The sequence below is a fragment of the Diadema antillarum genome, unplaced genomic scaffold (assembly GCF_040938485.1).
Source record: "Diadema antillarum isolate AM-2024a unplaced genomic scaffold, OU_Dant_1.0 seq00000583_RagTag, whole genome shotgun sequence".
In the NCBI taxonomy this organism is placed as follows: domain Eukaryota; kingdom Metazoa; phylum Echinodermata; class Echinoidea; order Diadematoida; family Diadematidae; genus Diadema; species Diadema antillarum.
The window spans coordinates 469,239-488,021 of NW_027271517.1; the positions used below are offsets into that span (position 1 = coordinate 469,239).

Consider the following 18,783-nt stretch of genomic DNA (forward strand, 5'->3'; position numbering starts at 1 on the left):
CAATTTAGAAATGAAACAAAATGTTGGGCAACATTTTGATGGCTGCTTGTTTTTCATAACATAGCATACATGTGCTCCCAGAGTATATGTGTGAACTAGCTGCCAAACGGCAGGAGAAATGCGATCAGAGAGCTAGCTGTGATGTCACTCCCAGAGCCAGATTAGCGCTTCGCAGATCTCGAGGCGTGCATTCCGTGATGCTGATGCAACAGAAGTTGTCACAGGTAACCTAATCCTGGGCAGCTGTCGAATTCATCAGTCCATAATTGTCGAGATCCAAGCATGAGTGACACATCCAAATGGATATGGGTCGATCCTTAAGGTGTGCTGGGCATGAATTATTGATAACTGTGAGGTGGCTGCTGCCACAAAATGCAAATTTGTTTGGGAGGTGTCTTTCTCATTATTCCTTCCTCCCCCATATCATTCACAAGATAATTATTTGCAGTTTTATAATGTGTGTGTGTATTAAGTTTATTATGTTTGAATGGTCCCATGTTATTTTTTTTTCTTTTTCTTTTCTTTTCTTTTTCATTTATCACTTTTTTGTTGTTGTGTTTTGCACATTGTTTACAAGGTGAAAGAACTTGTTTGATTTCTGTTATAATGTCCATAAATGAGAAGTATGGAAATAGATGAATTGAATTGAATTGAATGTGTGTATATATATATATATATACATGTATATATGCATATTTTTCTTCTTTTAATGCGTAATTTTATGGAATTATTTCAGTATAGATTGTAGTATTTCTTAATATGTTGTTGATTTTACAGTGTATAATAATTGTGTTTGTTTTTTATCTCTTATGTTTTGTATACTAAGTATAAAATGTTGTATTATGTTACTTTGATCTGTTTTTACCTCTTCACGGACTCACTGAAGAACAGCCATTGGCTGAAGTGGGTGACCGTGTCGAAATAAAATAAACTGAAAATAAACTGAAGGTATTCTTTCATCTACAAATTCAACTTGCTATTAATAACATTTTTACAGTATTGTATGCTTGAACAAACTGTAACTTAAGTATGCACTGTTGTAAGTTGCAAATTTTTTTCTAATTGTATCTACATAATTTTTTCATGCTGTAAGTTAGGGTGAGATAAAATTCATGGAGCTGATTCATTAAATGAAGATAGAAGTGACATTTCTAATTAAGCGGTGCATTTTGGATGATAAGGCTGTCTCATATCTACTCATTCTTAGTAAAACATTTTGTTTATGATTTATAAACGATGGTCCTCCCTCATCCCGTTGAGAGTTATTCTGCTCTGAAATATTATGATAAACTTCATTTTCAGGTAATAACTGTGATAGAATATTTCATCAAAATGCAGGATGCAAATGACAGTAACCATCTAACCCTAATGCTTTTATGTGCCTAAATGGTGAGAGTAACACGACCTTAAAAAAATGAAGGAAAGGAAAAGATTTCTCTTCTGAGAGATGAGTGAGTGAGAGTCTACTTCTCAGGAAAAATAAAGTCTAATAGTTTTAGAATCAGACTTCTTTGAGGATTTTTTTTTCCTTGGTTTTGTTTTCAGTTTTTGCTGAGTTTTTGCAGAAAATCCAGAATGTGACTAACTTTTTTTTTTCTTGGCTGCCATTTTAATTTCCCTTAAAGTGTGAGAGCTACGGATCTACACTACAAAAACATGCTGAGATAAGATGAAATAAACAACAAGGTCCAAGTGTGGATGAGTCTATAGTACAGGCCTTCTATAATGCAGTGATGATTTCTGGATGCATCCTCCCACATAGGTGGTGGTGATGCAGACATGTTTGGATTCCGACGACTCAGCGACCCGACCAAGTCTTCCTCCGCCTCCGACACGCAGCGCGTGATCGTGAAGGATGATAGCAGCGACTCCGTGGTCAGCGACGGCCGCAGCATCCAGGGCCGAGGCGAGCCGCAGTCGCTGCGAGAGCGCCTCCACGACATCATGACCACGCAGGCCTTCCACATCGCCATCCTGGTCCTGGTCATTCTCGACTGCGTTCTCGTCGTCACGGAGCTGGTGCTGGACTTTCAGCTGCTGGAGGTAAGTTTGCTGCAGAGAGAGTCAGTGTTTTGGAATGGATGGATTCATTCATCTCAGATTTTTTTTCCCCCAATGCTGGGCAAAAAAGGGATTAATTTGGACCAAACTAATTCTAATTTCTTTTTCTTTCATAAATATGTAGAATTTCATTATTCAACTTTTAAATTCAGTTTCTCAGGTTTCCATGTTCGCTTAAATGTAAGAAATCAAAGGGAGACTTACATGTTTGTGTTATATACTCTGTTCTTGTGCATAACAAAGTTGGAAGGGATAAGATTTTACACCTCTTTCATTAATTGTCAGGTAATAATAGCATTGAAAATATGGCAGAGGAGTCAGCTGCCCTCTTTCTCAACTTTAAAAAAAAAATTTAATGTGTCACTGTGCCTTTTGAAGAAATGCGTCATATATCTCAGATGAACTCTTTGTTTCAGAAAGGATTTTATTAGTATCTAAAAAGAATGCACTGGTCCACATGTGATTGACACCATCATGTAATCATACTTCAAGCATAGTCACACCAATAATCTCTGTGTATCGTTATCCTGACTCAGAGAAATGAAGGCAACCCATAAAGTTCGAATGAGAAATTACCAAGATGAAATAAATATGAACATCCTCAAAGTGTTGGATTATGAGTCAACCATATTGGCAGCAAGGAGTTAGGTCAGTGTGGGTTGTCATGAAAAACTTACACTGGTAATGGATTTATTGATAAATACTTATCTTTTTGACAAGTTTGAAATGATTTCTTACAGCTTCTGGGCCATTTCAGTGAAGAATCCCATGATGTAAGCCGTGCTAAATTCCTGACACAGTTAGAAAATCTAGACCAAATCTCTTGCACACTTCTGATATCAAACTTTCGCTAGCCATTGTATGGGGGCACGAGTGTTGGTCAACAAGGGTTTGCATTTGTTACAACAATGAAATTCTTGCAGCACATTCCCTTTTTTTTTTCTTTCTCAAAGCAAATTTTTAAATTTGTATTCATGGTGTTGGTCTCTAGGTGTTTAAACATGAATGATGTTGAAAAAGAATTATGTATGTATGCATGATATATTCATATGGTCCATTGTATATGATTGTAAGTGTTAAATTCTGGTTACTTGATTGACATAGTCCAAAGTTTCTTCACAATACTATATTTGAATTATATAAATTGCAGAAGAGAGCCTAAGGGTAGGAAAGTTTCCAAAGTTTCCAAAAGCAGCATGGAGTATAAAGAAAGAAAAAATATTATCTTGTTGGATATAATGTAAGCTTTACTGCAATCAGCCGAATGATGTTGCATGATGTATATTTTTCTCACACGTTTGTACATATGCTGCACTATGTAGAATAAGAAAGATGAGTTAGAGGCCTCAACTGTGCACACTCAGGCATTCACAGATTTATGACACACTCAAACATATACTGCACTTGTAGTTGGTGTATTCTTTAAACACATTTTAAATGAAATGTTCAGGCAACATAATTATATTTGAACACATTTGTCAAAGGATGCACCTAGATCTCAAGATGTTGATATTACAGTGAAAGAAAAGGAGAGGATGAGTGATGTAGTCTTGAGTTGGATTAGATTATCAGATTAGAATAAAGTAGACTGATATGGAATAGAATAGAATAGAATAGAATAAAATAGAATAGAATAGAATAGAATAGAATAAACTAAACTTGAATGTAATGATATAAAATAGGGTAGAATAGAATAGAAATGAATACTGTAAAAGTGGATATTTTCGCGCGACTAATTTTTCGTGCTCGGCCAGGTAAGACTTGTTGTGCGTGTTTTTAATTCCGCGGAATCAAGACATCAACTACTGGAACATATTGCAAGCAACATATGGCACACTGCAAAAATTTCCACTTTTACAGTACTGTATATGCTGAATGTTTTGCAAGGTTTCTATTTTCACGAATTTTGTGAGTCTGGAGCTATTCGCAAATTCAAAAACATGCAAATATACAGCGTGTCCCAGAAAAAACGAAACTGAGTTTCATTGCAATTTTTTGCGATCATAATCATATATTTGTTTTATCAGATATGCATGAGTGGAAAGATTTACTTCTCTTTTTCATTTGATGCACAACGCATTGTTCATAATTCATGCATGGCTGAGTTAGAACAATAAGTAATGCTACTAAATTTTCATTTGCACGAGCAAATGGCGACTTTGGATGAGTTTTTAAGGCTTTTTCGGCAATCCTTTGTAAAAAAAATGAAATCATGGCCTTAATATCCATTCTTTTTCCTTTCAAATGATATCTCATGCGTAAAAAATGATCTACAGCTACTCGAGAAAACTTAATTTGAAAATGTGTCCATTTTTACTCAGAAAGATGGATAGTAATCAAGGAGTCAGTTAGCTTTCTCGACGCCTGCCCGACTTGGCAGATAACAATGGCCTTCACGCTTCAATGAATTTACACAAACATGAAGGGAGGGGTTAAAAGGGAATGTTACAGACGGTTCGGAATAGGGTCATAAATTAGCACATCCAACCACAGAGCAAGGGTGTTCATCAGAGGAATGTGAAGGGGGATGAAAGTAACTGAAAAAGCCTTCCGAGCCCTCCCCCCCCCCCCTCACACACACACAAAACAGAACAAAACAGAAGACGACTTTTTGCCCTGCACTTGTACCTTTGAAATGTTAGAAGCTCAAGTTCAGTGATAAATAAAGCGAAGAACACTCTCTTTCTTCTCCCCCTCCCCCTTCAAAAACTTCAAAACCCTGTCAGTGATGAAGGACTAAGCACGCGTGAGGGAAATGTAGAGAGGAATGAAAACAGTGAAATAAGTTTAAGGTATAAAATCATCAAAATGTGTATCATTGTTCGATTTCCCATAGCCATTGGACTGCGTGCAACCTGAGAATACTCACGATATTAGTCTTCAATTATTGGTTATGTCTCATAGCTTATTCAAAATAAATGACAACAAAGGGCTGTCCGTCTCATACAGCATCCTCTGTAAATACCCCCTCCCCCCAACAACAGTCACTGTAGCACTGCGGTTGTTTTGAGTGAATTCAATGATGCAGATGAGCCCATTGTCTAATGCTATGTCGGGAGAGCTGAATGCTCATTTTCTTCGACTATCCGTATAGAATTGGCAGAAATGAAGCATGCTTTCATACAGATTTTTCTCAAGCATGCGTTATTCATATTTGACGCGTAAGGTCTCATATGAAAGAAGAAAATATGAATATTTGGGTTAAGAACTTTATTTTTCGAAAACGTAACGTTAAAAGTCTGAAAAATTCACTTAAAGTCACCATTTGCGCGTGCAAATGAAAATTTGGTAGCACCACTTTTCATTGTTCTAACTCAGTCATGCATGAACAATGAACATTAAGTTGTACATCAAATGAAAGAAGAAAAAAATATCTTTCCATTGATGTATAGCTCGTAAAGAAAATGTATGATTTCGATAGTAAAAAGTTGAATGGAAACCCGGTTTCGTTTTTTCTGGGACACGCTGTATTATCTCCTACCCCGACATGAATGTTATATGCATGCATACATTTCTCTGTTAAGTTCTGTATTCCACTACCGCAAATTTAACCACTTGCAAAATTGTTGGGAAGTCCCGATTTGTGAAATACATGGCGTATAAACAGTACAGTACAATAAAATGGAACAGAATAGAGTTTGGTGAATCAGAACAGAATGCGATGAAAGAGTAATGCTAGAAAATATATGTTCATCATTAGTAAACCATAATTAGAATTGCATCATCCTCCAAACCTGGCTCATAATTCAGTGTAAACTTCATATTCATTGTTGCCTGTCTCCAGTTCTTCATAATATTTTTCTTTGACATCATAAAAAGAAAACCCAAAATGAACACCAAAATCCAGCAAAGTCAAGCTCTATTTCTTGCCAGAGCTTTGTTTTGTCATGGTTACCACACATTACTTCCCAAGTTTGTGAATGACTATGGATATGACAGATCATGACATCCAAACCCGATGGTTGCAATGCTTGGTGTCTTTTCCTCGGAAGGAAATAATGACAGGATGACTTGATGGTTATAAGGTTATTTGATGATTCACACAAACTTTCTGCTGCTGTTGTATTTAATCATCACAAGTTTGACAGTATAAGCATCTGAGTAATCAGGTATATGTACCAGAGGCATCTGTATCACTGCCAGGTACATTGATGATATGAATATGAGCATATTCGTAAATGTGCACATGACTACACTGTTGAATAATTCATATTTCATTTGCTACTATCTCTTCATATTCCCTTTGTGAAACAATTATATGTAAAACTTGGCAGGAGCATGATGAGAGTGAAACAGAATGTCATGGTGTAAGTATTGATGGAATATTGTTTGAAATTATTGTATCATTCCAGCTGACTCTGAGTGGCAGTGACTCGATTTTAATCCTTAACTTCACTATATGAGTGCATAGTGGTGGATGGTTATACTCACAATAATTGAAGTACATTTGTGAGAAATATACATGTTAAAGTCCATTATACTTTCATCGTATTTTTCTACTTTGTTAGTATTTCATGAGGTAAAATGAAAAAAAAAAAACTGTCTTTAGTCCGAGTCCTGTTTTGGTAGGATGATGTTTGTTATTCTGAAGGGTTTGTTAGTAAAAAAAAAAAAAAAGAATGATGTTCATTATTGGGAAGGTTCATTCACCTGAAAATGAAATGAGGTTTGTTGTTCCTAAGGTTCATAACCTGAAATTGAAAAGAAGTTGTGTGCGACCAGACCTTCGGAAGGGATGGCAACTTGTATTTAATGACAAAAATTGTCATTAAATACAAGAAAAAGGTGGGGTTTTTTTTGATAAGAAAAAAGGAAAGTAAGTACTAACTAGATAAAATTCATGCACATTGAGACGGTCACCGATATTATTATTGTGACTATAGCAAGATGATTGTAAAGATTGAAATCACATGTACAGTAGTGAGTGGTGGTCTTGTTTACATTTCAGCAGTGTCAACCAGGGTCTGATCTTGCACTAGTATTGTGGTGTAATTGAGGTGAATAAAAAGGAACTTTGTACTCAGCGGTTTAGGAGGGATTTGAGGTGATTAAACCTATCCGCAAATATTTGTTCATCATTGAGAGTGAAGCTCAAGCTAGTAAATACAGCAGTAAAAATGGGAAAAAGTCCACTAATTTTTGAAATCTACATTCCCAATGTCTTTTCATTTGGTGTGTAGAATGTGCCCCTTCAAGTTGCTATAAGTCCAAAGGTCATGATAATTCAGTGAAGGTCACAACAGACAGAGGCATGAATGTATCAATTTATGTATCATTTATGTGGTAACCGGTGTAGTACTGACACTATAAGGCTCTGAGAAAAATCAAGAGAAATTGCATAAAGGTAGATATGTCATTTGTCACCGAAGACGTAAAGGGTAAATATTTGTAGCTCTGTCTATACTGCAAAATGGGCATATAAATATACAAATATAAAGACAGATGAACTGAACTGATATGTATGTATATCACACTAACTATACATTGTAGCTACCTATAAACATAACCAAGTATATTTGCACATTTCTTTTTTTTTTTTGGTCATCAGTTTATGTGCGCTTATGATTGGCTGTGGATGGTCACATGATTTATACATGATGACTGATGTGCGTTGTGTTGCGGTCAAACTAATGCAGTATATTCACTTCCTATATACATGGCAAACTGCAGTTTTGTGATGAAGCAGATGTGCCTAGACCATGCCATAATGTGTACTGTGATAAGAGAGAGATATTGCAAAGATACTCATTGGTATTCTGTAGACACCTGTAAGGTTTGAATTCACAGTCGGGAGAATGGTTTCACGATAATTCAGACAGTACTTTTTACTATCCAACCTAGCACTTTGCCAATTATATGATTATGTTTACTATCTCCCCCCCCCCCAAAAAAAAAAGCGTCTCTGGATTCTGATCTATTCATTGTCAAAAACATGTCTATTTCCTATCAATTACCATATCTCATTTTCTATTTATGAATTGCCTCAATGTTTTTTTTTTTCTCTCATGCTTTTTTCTGTTTAAAGTATAGCATTTATCACCAAAGTTTTGAGTTGATACTATGGAATAGAGATGTGGATTCTTTAACCTGAAAATTAGACCATCCTGCAAAGCCTACAGTAATTTCATCAGTATGATGTGACATTATGTGTACCCTCCCAGTCAGAAATATAAAAACAGGGAAGATATCAATGAATGAGCAAAGACGACCATTGGACTTGTCCTCTAATTTTGCATGGATTTGATAAAGGGTTAATGGCAATCTGTCTTCTACGAGGGGCGATTGTGTTTCAAGTATGACTCACTTTATTTCCTAAAGAGCACACTGATATCCCTCACCAGAAGTGTTTCACATTAGCTTTCTGTTAATTAGCTGGGTCATTTGATACGAACCTGTAATGTCACTGTTTATATTTGAAGCAGATTCAGTGTTTGTACACACAGCACATTAGTCTACCTTATTTAATTACAGGTAGATTTAGAAGTAATATGGTAAATGTTAAAAGTACAGTCGACCCCCATTATAACAAAGTCCTTGAGGCCGGCAGTTTTGTTTTGTTATATTGAAATTTCGCTGTAACTGAACAAATAAACAATAAAAAAATATGGAGCTGATAATGTTAGAGCCTGAATTTTTACTTCGTTGTAACCGAAACTTTGTTATATCCTGTTTGTTATAATGGGAGTGCACTGTGTTAGTTTGTTGACAATCATGTCACACATATTATTCGCATACAGTATCAACATAATATGTCAATTTTCTATGTGACTATGTCACAAAAGGTTGGAGTATTGATAACATATTCCATTTGTGTTCCTCCCATCATATGCTTCAGTTTGGTAAAGTCCTCTGTGTGGAGTGAAACATACCCCCCTCCCCATAATCTGTCTCACTGCTCACAAGGGTGCCACTATACACTGGTATCTTAGTGGGGCAGATATGTGAAAGAGATGCTCACATCTGGCAGAGAGTATGAAATTTTGCATATACAGTGTACTCCTGTTATAACGAACACTGTTATAACGAAATTCCGCTTACAACGAAATAAAAATTCAAGCCACAATATCATTTGCTCTATGTTTTTAATTGTTTATTTGTTTGGTTATAGCAAAATTTCGATACAACGAAAGAAAACTAGTGGTCCCAAGGACTTCGTTTAAACTGATTTAAAAAATTGCTGGATCCAAGAGATCCGACTACTGGGTCGGCTGCCATTCTGAATTCCAATATGGCCGCCATCACAAAACATTGAAAGGTCTGTATCTTCAGCTCTGAATGATGATTATAGGACATTGAAACTTGGAACATAAAAGCATGATAATATGATGACTTCCATAACAGACTAATTTGACATATCTGGCAAACTGCAAGGCAGCCAAGCTATTATCATGACTGTGGTTGTTTGTTTGACCAAAGCGAGGTGAATAAACCTGAAATTTTTGCTTGGTTTGTCTTCATACCACCAGTCCGAGTCAAATTGCGAGGTCAACGGTACGGCTAAACCACCGGAGAATGAAGTGTCGGCGGTACACATCTTACACTACTTCAGTCTGACCATCCTCTCCATTTTTATGCTGGAGCTCATCGTCAAAATTCTCGTCTTCCAGATGGAGTTCTTTCGTAGCAAGCTTGAGGTAAGGTAGCATCAGTCATCTTTCAGCCTGCTCACTTGTGGCACACTATGTGTCGTATATTTCATAGCATATTCTCAAATTGCAACGTAATTGTATAACAATGACAAGTACTGGTAGTCTGATTCCTGATCTGAAATAGATCATGTCAATTGTCAATCAATGCCAAAGTGCTGTGAGCATACGTTGAGCAAGAACAAAGTAAGAGTAAAGGGCTGCATAGTTGGGCCATATTGTATGACAATTTATTTTTTGGAAAAAAAAAGGAGAGGGAAGAATCAATCACGAGTTTATTTTCAGGATACCCGTAACATTTTTGAAGGACAGATTAATATCTTTAAACCTGACTGTATGTGTTGCTCTTTCTTTCTTTCCCATTGAATGACAAAATCATACTGGCTGCTTATGTGATGTCCAGGTCTTTGACGGCCTGGTAATCATTGTCTCGTTCGTGCTTGACATCCTGTCCCTGATCTACGAGGAAGAATTTGCCGCTGCTCAGCTCATCGTCCTCCTTCGACTCTGGAGAATAGTCAGAGTTGTCAACGGTGAGTCAGATTCCAGACCCGGCTTGCCTTTCAATATGTCCCTTCATGTTCCAAGGACTTTGGACAGTGTGTAGAAATCAACATGATGGGATTTTTGTGCCATCAGCACTCCAAGAGTTAACCCTTTCTGTGCCAGGGACTTTTGACAGTGCGTACACTGCTATGGAATTTTCTGTACCAATTGGAACTCAAAGCACACAAAGGGTTATGCCTCACACGTCCACCACTTCAAAACGGCCTCTGATCTGGTGTACATTCAGGTTGACTGTGACAAGAGTAAAGTTAAGATGGCCGCTGGAACCCCTCTTAAAGGGGATGGCTAGTAACCGATCAGTGGGAATCAGTGGGAATGCTGAGGGATGATTGTTCCAATCCTTGTGGGATTTATTTAAGAGTGCATTATATATCTATTGTTGTGTGAAAATTATTTGCTTCAGAACGGTCTCATATTAAAGTAATGTGCAGATTAATGCCCCATCACTGACCAGGGACGCTTACCTGGAAACATTAAACTGCACATTACTTGAATATGAGACCATTCTGAAGCAAATAATTTTCACACAAGAATAGATATATAGTGTACTCTTAAATGAATCCCACAAGGATTGGAACAATCATCCTCCAGCATTCCCACTGATTCCCACTGATCAGTTACTAGCCATCCCCTTTAAAAGAATTACTAGTATGTTCCATTCCATTGCAAAGGCCCTGTTGCATAAAAGTTGAGATCACACACAAGTCCGAAAATCAAACATAAGTCTCTGAAAACTCAGTATTGATGGGCTGATACCTGACTTATGCTTGATTGCATCTTCTCATGTGACAGGGCCCAGGTTTGTGTTTTATCATTTCAATGTCCTTTCTTGAACAATAAGCAAGCAAATTGACATTACATATGGTACAGCAGTCTCGTCAGTATCACTTACTGAATGAAACATGATGCATATAATGCCATATGGACATAAAACACATGTGTTGCATGATTCATACCAAGGTGAAATAAGCATGAATAAAAAAAATCTAATCATTGAAAAAGCAAACAGAATCCTTTTCCTTGTTTAAATTCCATACATTGCACTCCCGCAGGGGTCACACTTAACTTTTTTTTTAACTAGCCAGGCGGACTACTTAGAATCAATTTTGACACTGAAGCAATATTTTGGCTAGCCAGACGGACTAGTTACTTCAGAATTTTAGGATTTTTAGCTAGTCCGACATGATTTTGGGTGGCCAATGGCCAGCGGACCATCGCCAATTTCGAACCCTGTCCCGTGATAACGAACATGGTTATAACAAAATTTCGGTTACAACGAAGTGAAAATTCAGGCCACAAGATTATCTACTCTGTGTATTTTCATTGTTTATTTGTTCGGTTATAACGAAATTTCGATATAACAACAGAAAACGACTGGTCCCAAGGACTTCATTATAATGGGAGTCGACTGTATCACACTTGCAAATAATCTCTCTTTTGCTGTCTGAATCCCCCTTTAGGTGTTATTCTGTCGGTGGAAACGCAAGCAGAGAAGAAAATTGAACAGCAAAAGCATTTATGCGAGGAGGTCGAACACGAGTTGGAGAAATTCCGACAATACTGCACTGCTCAGGAGAAAGAAATTGAGATTCTGAGGAATACTTTAAACCAGCACGGCATTAAAATAGGTAAGACCTGATAATCATCATTGTATATAGTGAAATTAGATTTACAAGAAACTTGGATTTTGCTTTTATTTACAATTTCCATCCTCAAAACCAAAATATTTGTTTCATATTCATAATTTTGTATGCATTTCATAGCGAAAATCTATGCATCTCTATTATTTCTGCTCAGGTGATATTGCGTGTTTTTTCCCATAAGATCTCCCTTTGCAATGGTATGTGTCATGTGTTCACCTGCTGAAAAAAAATATATCTTGTTATATTAGAGATACGCGTAAAAGCGAAATAATATACTGTAAAAGTGGATATTTTCGCGTGACTAATTTTTCGCGCTTGGCTGTGTAAGAAGAGCTTCGCGTGTTTTTAATTCCGCGGAATCAAGACATCAAGTACTGGAACACATGGCACGCAAAAATATTCGCGTGCTTCTATTTTCTAATTGTGCGAAATGCGCGAAAATTTCCACTTTTACAGAATGGAACTGGCAAAATTACCTTATTATCAGACTTGCTAAATTTGAATTTGTTATATCAAGGTTCCACTGTCGCATACTAGTAGTGTGATTTTTCAATCAATTTTAATAAACCAAATTTAATTTTTGCCTGTTTGAAAAAAACAACTTTTTAATGTGTATTAGTATGTTGCTTATTCAGCAGCAGTTGTCAACCATGTTGCTCTGTTTGTTTGTATTTCAATGTTTTTTTTTTTCTTTTTACCCCAGAGGATGATTATGTAGCTGAGAAGCCCAAGATAAGTCTGAACCAAGTCAATGTGGTAGTGGAAGTTAACGCATCTGAGAAGCTGCAACTCGGTGTGGAGGCTGATGAGGAGAAATCCCCAGGGGAGAGCGACGGGGTAGGGGAGAGGAAGGGGGAGACGGACCAGGGAAAACAACCAAGAGAAGGGGTGCAGCTGGAGCCAGCCCCGCAGGAATCTGTCACCCTGGGCGACGAGACGATGCAAGGTGGTACCGTCCAAGCAGAATTCCACAGCAACGCATCTTCCGTGGCCTAGCCCCCCGAGGGGTGGAGCGGCCTTCTCAGCAGCCTATCTGCATCTTCCTGCCTTGAAAGTGGACTCTGTACCCCTCGTGGACAACATGAATGGAATATTTTGCCAAGTGACTGCTGTTTGTTAATTCTATCATCTCTTCCCCCGTCGGCAAAAATGATAAATATGCGAATATATACTCTACCACATTGATGATTTTGATAAATGTCATCTATGTTTCATGATTTGTATTTGTCTGACCTGAGTTGACAAATTAGTCTCTTTGGGAAAGATATGTGATGTTTTGAATGTGTGGTTGTATTGTTATACGTTATTTTCTGTATGGTGGACAATGGGTCACAATATCATCTATCCTCTCTTATTCTCACATTATAACACATGTATTAAAGTGTTACAGAGAAAAAGTGCTGGTACATCCGGTATATATTAAAGGATGTGGTTGATCGTATTTGTACAAAGCATAGAGAAGGTTGAAAGTACACATAAACCTTTCAAGTGCACACAAATAACAATCAAATATTCACATTGCCCCTTCACCCAGTGCTACTAATTGCATCTCACTGGTCAGTTAGAATGGCCCTAGTATGTAGATTGCATCCTACTGGTCAGTCAGAAAGACTGTAAAAGGTAGATTGTATCTCACTGGTCAGTGAGAATGACCATGCATCTTACAGGTCAATCAGAATGTTTCTAGGTGGATTGCATCTTACTTGTCCATCAATATGACTCTATGTAGACAACATCTTACTGGTCAGAATGACTCTAGTAGATCATATCCCACCGGTCAGTCAGAATGACTCGAATGTAGATTGCATCACACTGGTCGATCAGAATGACCCAAGTTAGATCGCATCCCACTGGTTATAATCAGAATGACACTTGTAGGTAGATAACATCCAAATGGTCAGTCAGAATGACTCCAGAAGGTAGATTGCATCTCACTGGTCAGTGAGAATGGCTCTATGTAGATCACATCTTACTGGTCAGTCAGAATGACTCTAGGTAGATCGCATCGAACTTGTCCATCAGAATGACTCTATGTTGATCACATCTTACTGGTCAGAATGACTCTAGTAGATCATATCCCACCGGTCAGTCAGAATGACTCATATGTAGATTGCATCACACTGGCTGATCAAAATGACTGGAGGTAGATAGAATCCAACTGGTTATGGTCAAAATAACAATTGTAGGTAGAGAACATCCCAATGGTCAGTCAGAATGACCCAAAGTATAGATTGTATCCCGCTGGTTAGTCAGAGTGACCCTATGCAGGTCGCATCACTTTAGTCAGTCAGAATAACCGTACATAGATTGCAAACCACTTTTCTTTGATATTCAAATCTTTCAAACATATTCCTTGATCTATCGTTTTGCTACACACAAAGCCCTAAGACGGTGCAGTGGCACAATGGTGAATGTTGTATGTCATTTAACCTATGGAACCAACCATAATAACACATATCCTCCTAATCACAAACTTACGTAAATTATGCTGTGAATTTGAAAGTAATCATAAGGGTGTATGAAATGTAATGGTGTAGCGAGTGTCATCTCACATGAAATTACCTGGTTAATATTCCCAAAGGATGCAAACTAAACATTCATCACAATCTATTTAATATATGCTCATACAGTTTTGGCAATATACCATTCATTTTGTACTGTTTCATCACTTCTTGGGAAGCAAAGGTTCTCAAGAAATCAGTATTTGTTATATCAGTATGCCAGTAACCAGCTAGTAGTGTAAATATTGCAATTTGAGATTTCTTATTTTTGTAACTAAGGTTTTTATGACAAAGCATTTTTTCTCTCTTTTCCTATACCACGGCATATTTTTACAATGAAGTGCAAATGGAACCTGTCCTCAGTGATCTCGTTCTGATTCTCATTTTACTCACTAGGAATCTGTTATTATTATTATTCTTACTACTACTACTACTACTACTACTACTACTACTACTTCTACTACTAGCACAGAGAAGTGTATTTGATACTTTTATGAGCTTTGAGCATTTGTTATGGCAATGCAATGTTTTAATGTAATACTGTTTTACATTTCACACATGTAATGGAATGAAACAAAAGTTTGAATTTGTTGTAAATTTTGTACAGAGCGCTGCCATTAGAGTTTGTAAACCCACGCCATGCAATTAAGCATTGCCAGGATCTCGTCTGTATGTGCAATAAACTGATTATGAATGCAAAATGTCTTAAATGATAATATATTCACAAATGAATTTACTTTAGTGAAATATTTGTAGAGATTATAGTAACAAGACAGCTCATACATACAGCTTCTTTGTTTTCTGAAAATAAGATTCTGAAAATTAAGGATTTGTTTTTATTTCATTTAGGACAATTTATGTATAGTTATAATAATAACTGTCTTCCGCTTATATTCGATTCTATGTTTCCTCGTAACCTGACATACCATAGTTACCCAACAAGACAGTCTAATGAATTTCATTTGCCCCTGCTTAGAACGGTTTTAGCTCAGCAGACATTTATATATACAGGCCCAAGATTCTGGAACTCCCTTAGTCCAAACATAAAAAATGCTCCTTCTTTGTTTTCATTCAAAAAAAGATTGAAATCATTCCTTCTTAAGTCTTATGATGTAACAGAAAGAAATTAATTTTGTTTGTTAATTTTTTTCAGTAAGTAGGTTTTGTAAGCACCAGGATGCTATTGATTTTTCATAGGCTTGTTAGGTCGCGTCTTTCGCGGAATTCCGCATCGGATCCCCTGTTTTTCCTATTGCAAACTTACGTGCCTTCACAGAACAGATAATGTGTTCTGCTATCAGCAATTCCATACAATTGTATATATCACTTTCTCGTCGCTTTTAATGCTCTACACTTCTAATATGGCTAATAGTCTCTGTTGGTTTGATCTTGAATGTACCGATTGATCTAGGCTTTTTGTTCTTAGTTGTCTCGTCTCTTTACTTGTATTTATGCTTCTTCCCTTTCCCCTTTTCCACTTCTTTTTTCATCCCGCACACTTGTAGTTAAGTTTTCACCTTTTTTTTCTTCCTGTGAGGTGCCCACGTTGTACAAGCATAGTCTTTTGAGTGGGTACCTCCACTTTTTTTGGCAGAATGTATAAATATGTCTGTATGAAAAATGCCTAAATTTGTAATGATTATTGACAAATGCTATCCTTTGCTATCTATGTATCATTCCTTCAAACGTAAGTTATGTCGAATTTATATTTTTTGTACATTCTGTTGAAAGAAGTGAAAATAAAACCTTTGAATTTGAAAAAAAAAAAAAAAAAAAGACTATAAAATGCCAAGGCACACATTTTTAATTGTCATTAATGTGTACAAACATGACCAATACTGTATTAAAGCACTGCATCTCTTCACTTTTTCCTTTCTTTCTCCTCATTCTCTACTTTACTATTCTTTGAAAACTTTCAAATAAATGTGCATACACTATATCAGCAGAATCATCACAAATTATAATTATCATGATGCAAATTAATTGCATAGAAATCCAACTTAATGCTGCACTAATCTACCAATTAAATGTGAATTAGAATCACCATGACAACCAGATCTTCCAAATGTTTGGGAACATGATCAATTATACTGGGGATTGTTTATGGCAATAATTTGTGTAGTTGTCATATGTTTTATGAAAAGAGCATAATGTATACCTTGGCAGATGCTTCAGTTGATATTGATGAAATTGGATTTCTGATTATCTATAGAGGCCTGTGTGTAAGAATGTGTAATGTATGCGATATATTTCACTGTTTTCATTTCCTCGTATGTCACTAAGTCAACACATTTTACGCAAAGCTGACAACTCGCATACATATTTCCTCCTTTAACACAAATGCATTGTATATTTTATCTGATGTGGGATTTGTTTTCTTGGAAAGTGATAATACTTCCTTCTTATTCTGTTAATCTCTTTGTAGATTGTAAACTCAGCCCCTCATGAAATGTCATGAAATGTTAATCATCAACCTTGTAATTAAAAAAAAAATGTTTTGTTTTGTTTTTGTCACGGCAATTTGTCTGTTTACATGAACTTGTGGAATGTGCAGATTTCTTTATGTTTAAATGTCGTCAGTAAGTGTAGTGGAAAGAGACACAAAACATGTACCATTTTATACAGTTGTAGATGTCATGTACTACTTTACTTGACTGATACAACCACAAATTGCAATACTCTATTTTTGTTTTAAGAGGAAAATGTGAGAATAAAGGATTCTTTGTTATTATTCTTGGTATTAAATCATTGACTCACATACATGTGGTGCTACATATTTTCTTACACACCATGAGGTGTACAAATGTTGTTTTCCCCAAAGAACAAAAGATATTGATTAAAGATCTATTTGAGTAGAGTTGGGTCTGTCAAAACTTGAATATTTCATGTGTTGTCAAAAACGAATGGCATGATTGGACTAAGTGTGTCTTATAGCCTGTGTGATGTGCTACATTATTATCTTGCTCTGATTTTTCTTACATGAATTAGCCTATCACAACATAACAGCAAAGCAAACGATAAGTTTTGGACAAATAACACATGAAAGTATGTGCATAAATGGTGAATTCTTGTTTGATACTTGTTTGATTGATTTTCACTACACTGTACCTATGCTTCACTCTATTGCATCAAAATAAATCTCAGGCCTTACCAAATGGCAAAAAAGAAGAAAAAAAAAAAAAGAGCCCCAAATCATTAGCACATATTCTCATACAAATACAGGGGACCCTGTCAGAGTAAGCTGCTTACGGCCAATGACATGTCCTCATTATATCGGGGATAAAAACCAAAATATAAAAGGAATGGGACCTAAGAAATTACCTCGCTATATCTGACCTTGTTATAAAAAGCTTCCACTGTACAAATGCACACACATAAAACACATGAGCAGACACACACACAAACACAATCAAAAGGAATGATATGCCAGGATAAGTAAGTTTGGATTTGTAAGAATACTGTTTTTTCAATTCACCGGGCCTTTCAAAATGTGCTTGTTACAAAATATGTCATATAGAAACTATTTTTTTTTTGTCTTTCTTTTGTTTGGCAGAAAATTTGGCTCTTTACATTGTGAGTTTGTGATATCTGTAGTAAACTGGCATTAGTCATGCCAAAACATATTCATGGTAACATCCAGGCATATCCAAACAAGCTTTTACCAGCTCATTTGATGTTATATTCCTATTTTGCTCCATTTCAAGTCAACAGCATAATACTATGGCAACGTCGCACCACATGCAGATGCCACAGCAACAACCAGAGCATTCTACACTGATTGGCTACTATTACAACAGTTTCACTCGCTGAAAATCAACAATCATTCTCTCAACATTCATAGACTACAGTCGTGAAGGTCCACATCACTGCCATGTAAGGATATGTGGGTAGACATTCTATGTTTTTGTATTGTATATATCTTTATTTCTCATAATGATACTTTAATCTGTGCAGGTTAATTATAAGACAGGTATACACAAGATAGTCCTATTTTTTTGTTTGTTTGCTTGTTTTGTTTGGTGATAATTTGACAGATATATGACAAATTCCAGTGATGGACAGTTACTTTCCTTGCTGCACATATGAGCCATGATACACTGCTCTTGGGATAAGATTTTGCTCAATATGCTTTTAAGGCCGTTTCTGCGGCACTTGAAGCTCATTATAAGACATTCAACATGTGCTTGCAAGTGGCCACATCATACTCGGCTATTCACTTTTGAGAGGGGAGCATTACTGGTAATGCATCTCAGTATAGACAGAGTTCTAGGTCAGATGAGGCATTGCCCGAGGTGCAAATACAAATCAAGTTTGTACTGAGCACATAGCTCTAGTGCGTGGTACATGTACTGTAACGGTACACCA

The 18,783-nt window shown here is 36.5% G+C and overlaps 1 protein-coding gene across 1 annotated transcript; it reads left to right on the top strand.

The window, feature by feature from the left end:
* Positions 1 to 1,779: 1,779 nt before the first annotated feature.
* LOC139735514 (voltage-gated hydrogen channel 1-like) lies at positions 1,780 to 12,913 on the top strand. The gene is made up of 5 exons (XM_071646270.1): positions 1,780 to 2,043; positions 9,528 to 9,695; positions 10,111 to 10,240; positions 11,735 to 11,902; positions 12,621 to 12,913. Exons 1-5 carry the CDS (start codon positions 1,780 to 1,782, stop codon positions 12,911 to 12,913), a joined length of 1,023 nt encoding a protein of 340 aa, XP_071502371.1.
* The last annotated feature ends 5,870 nt before the right edge of the window (positions 12,914 to 18,783 follow it).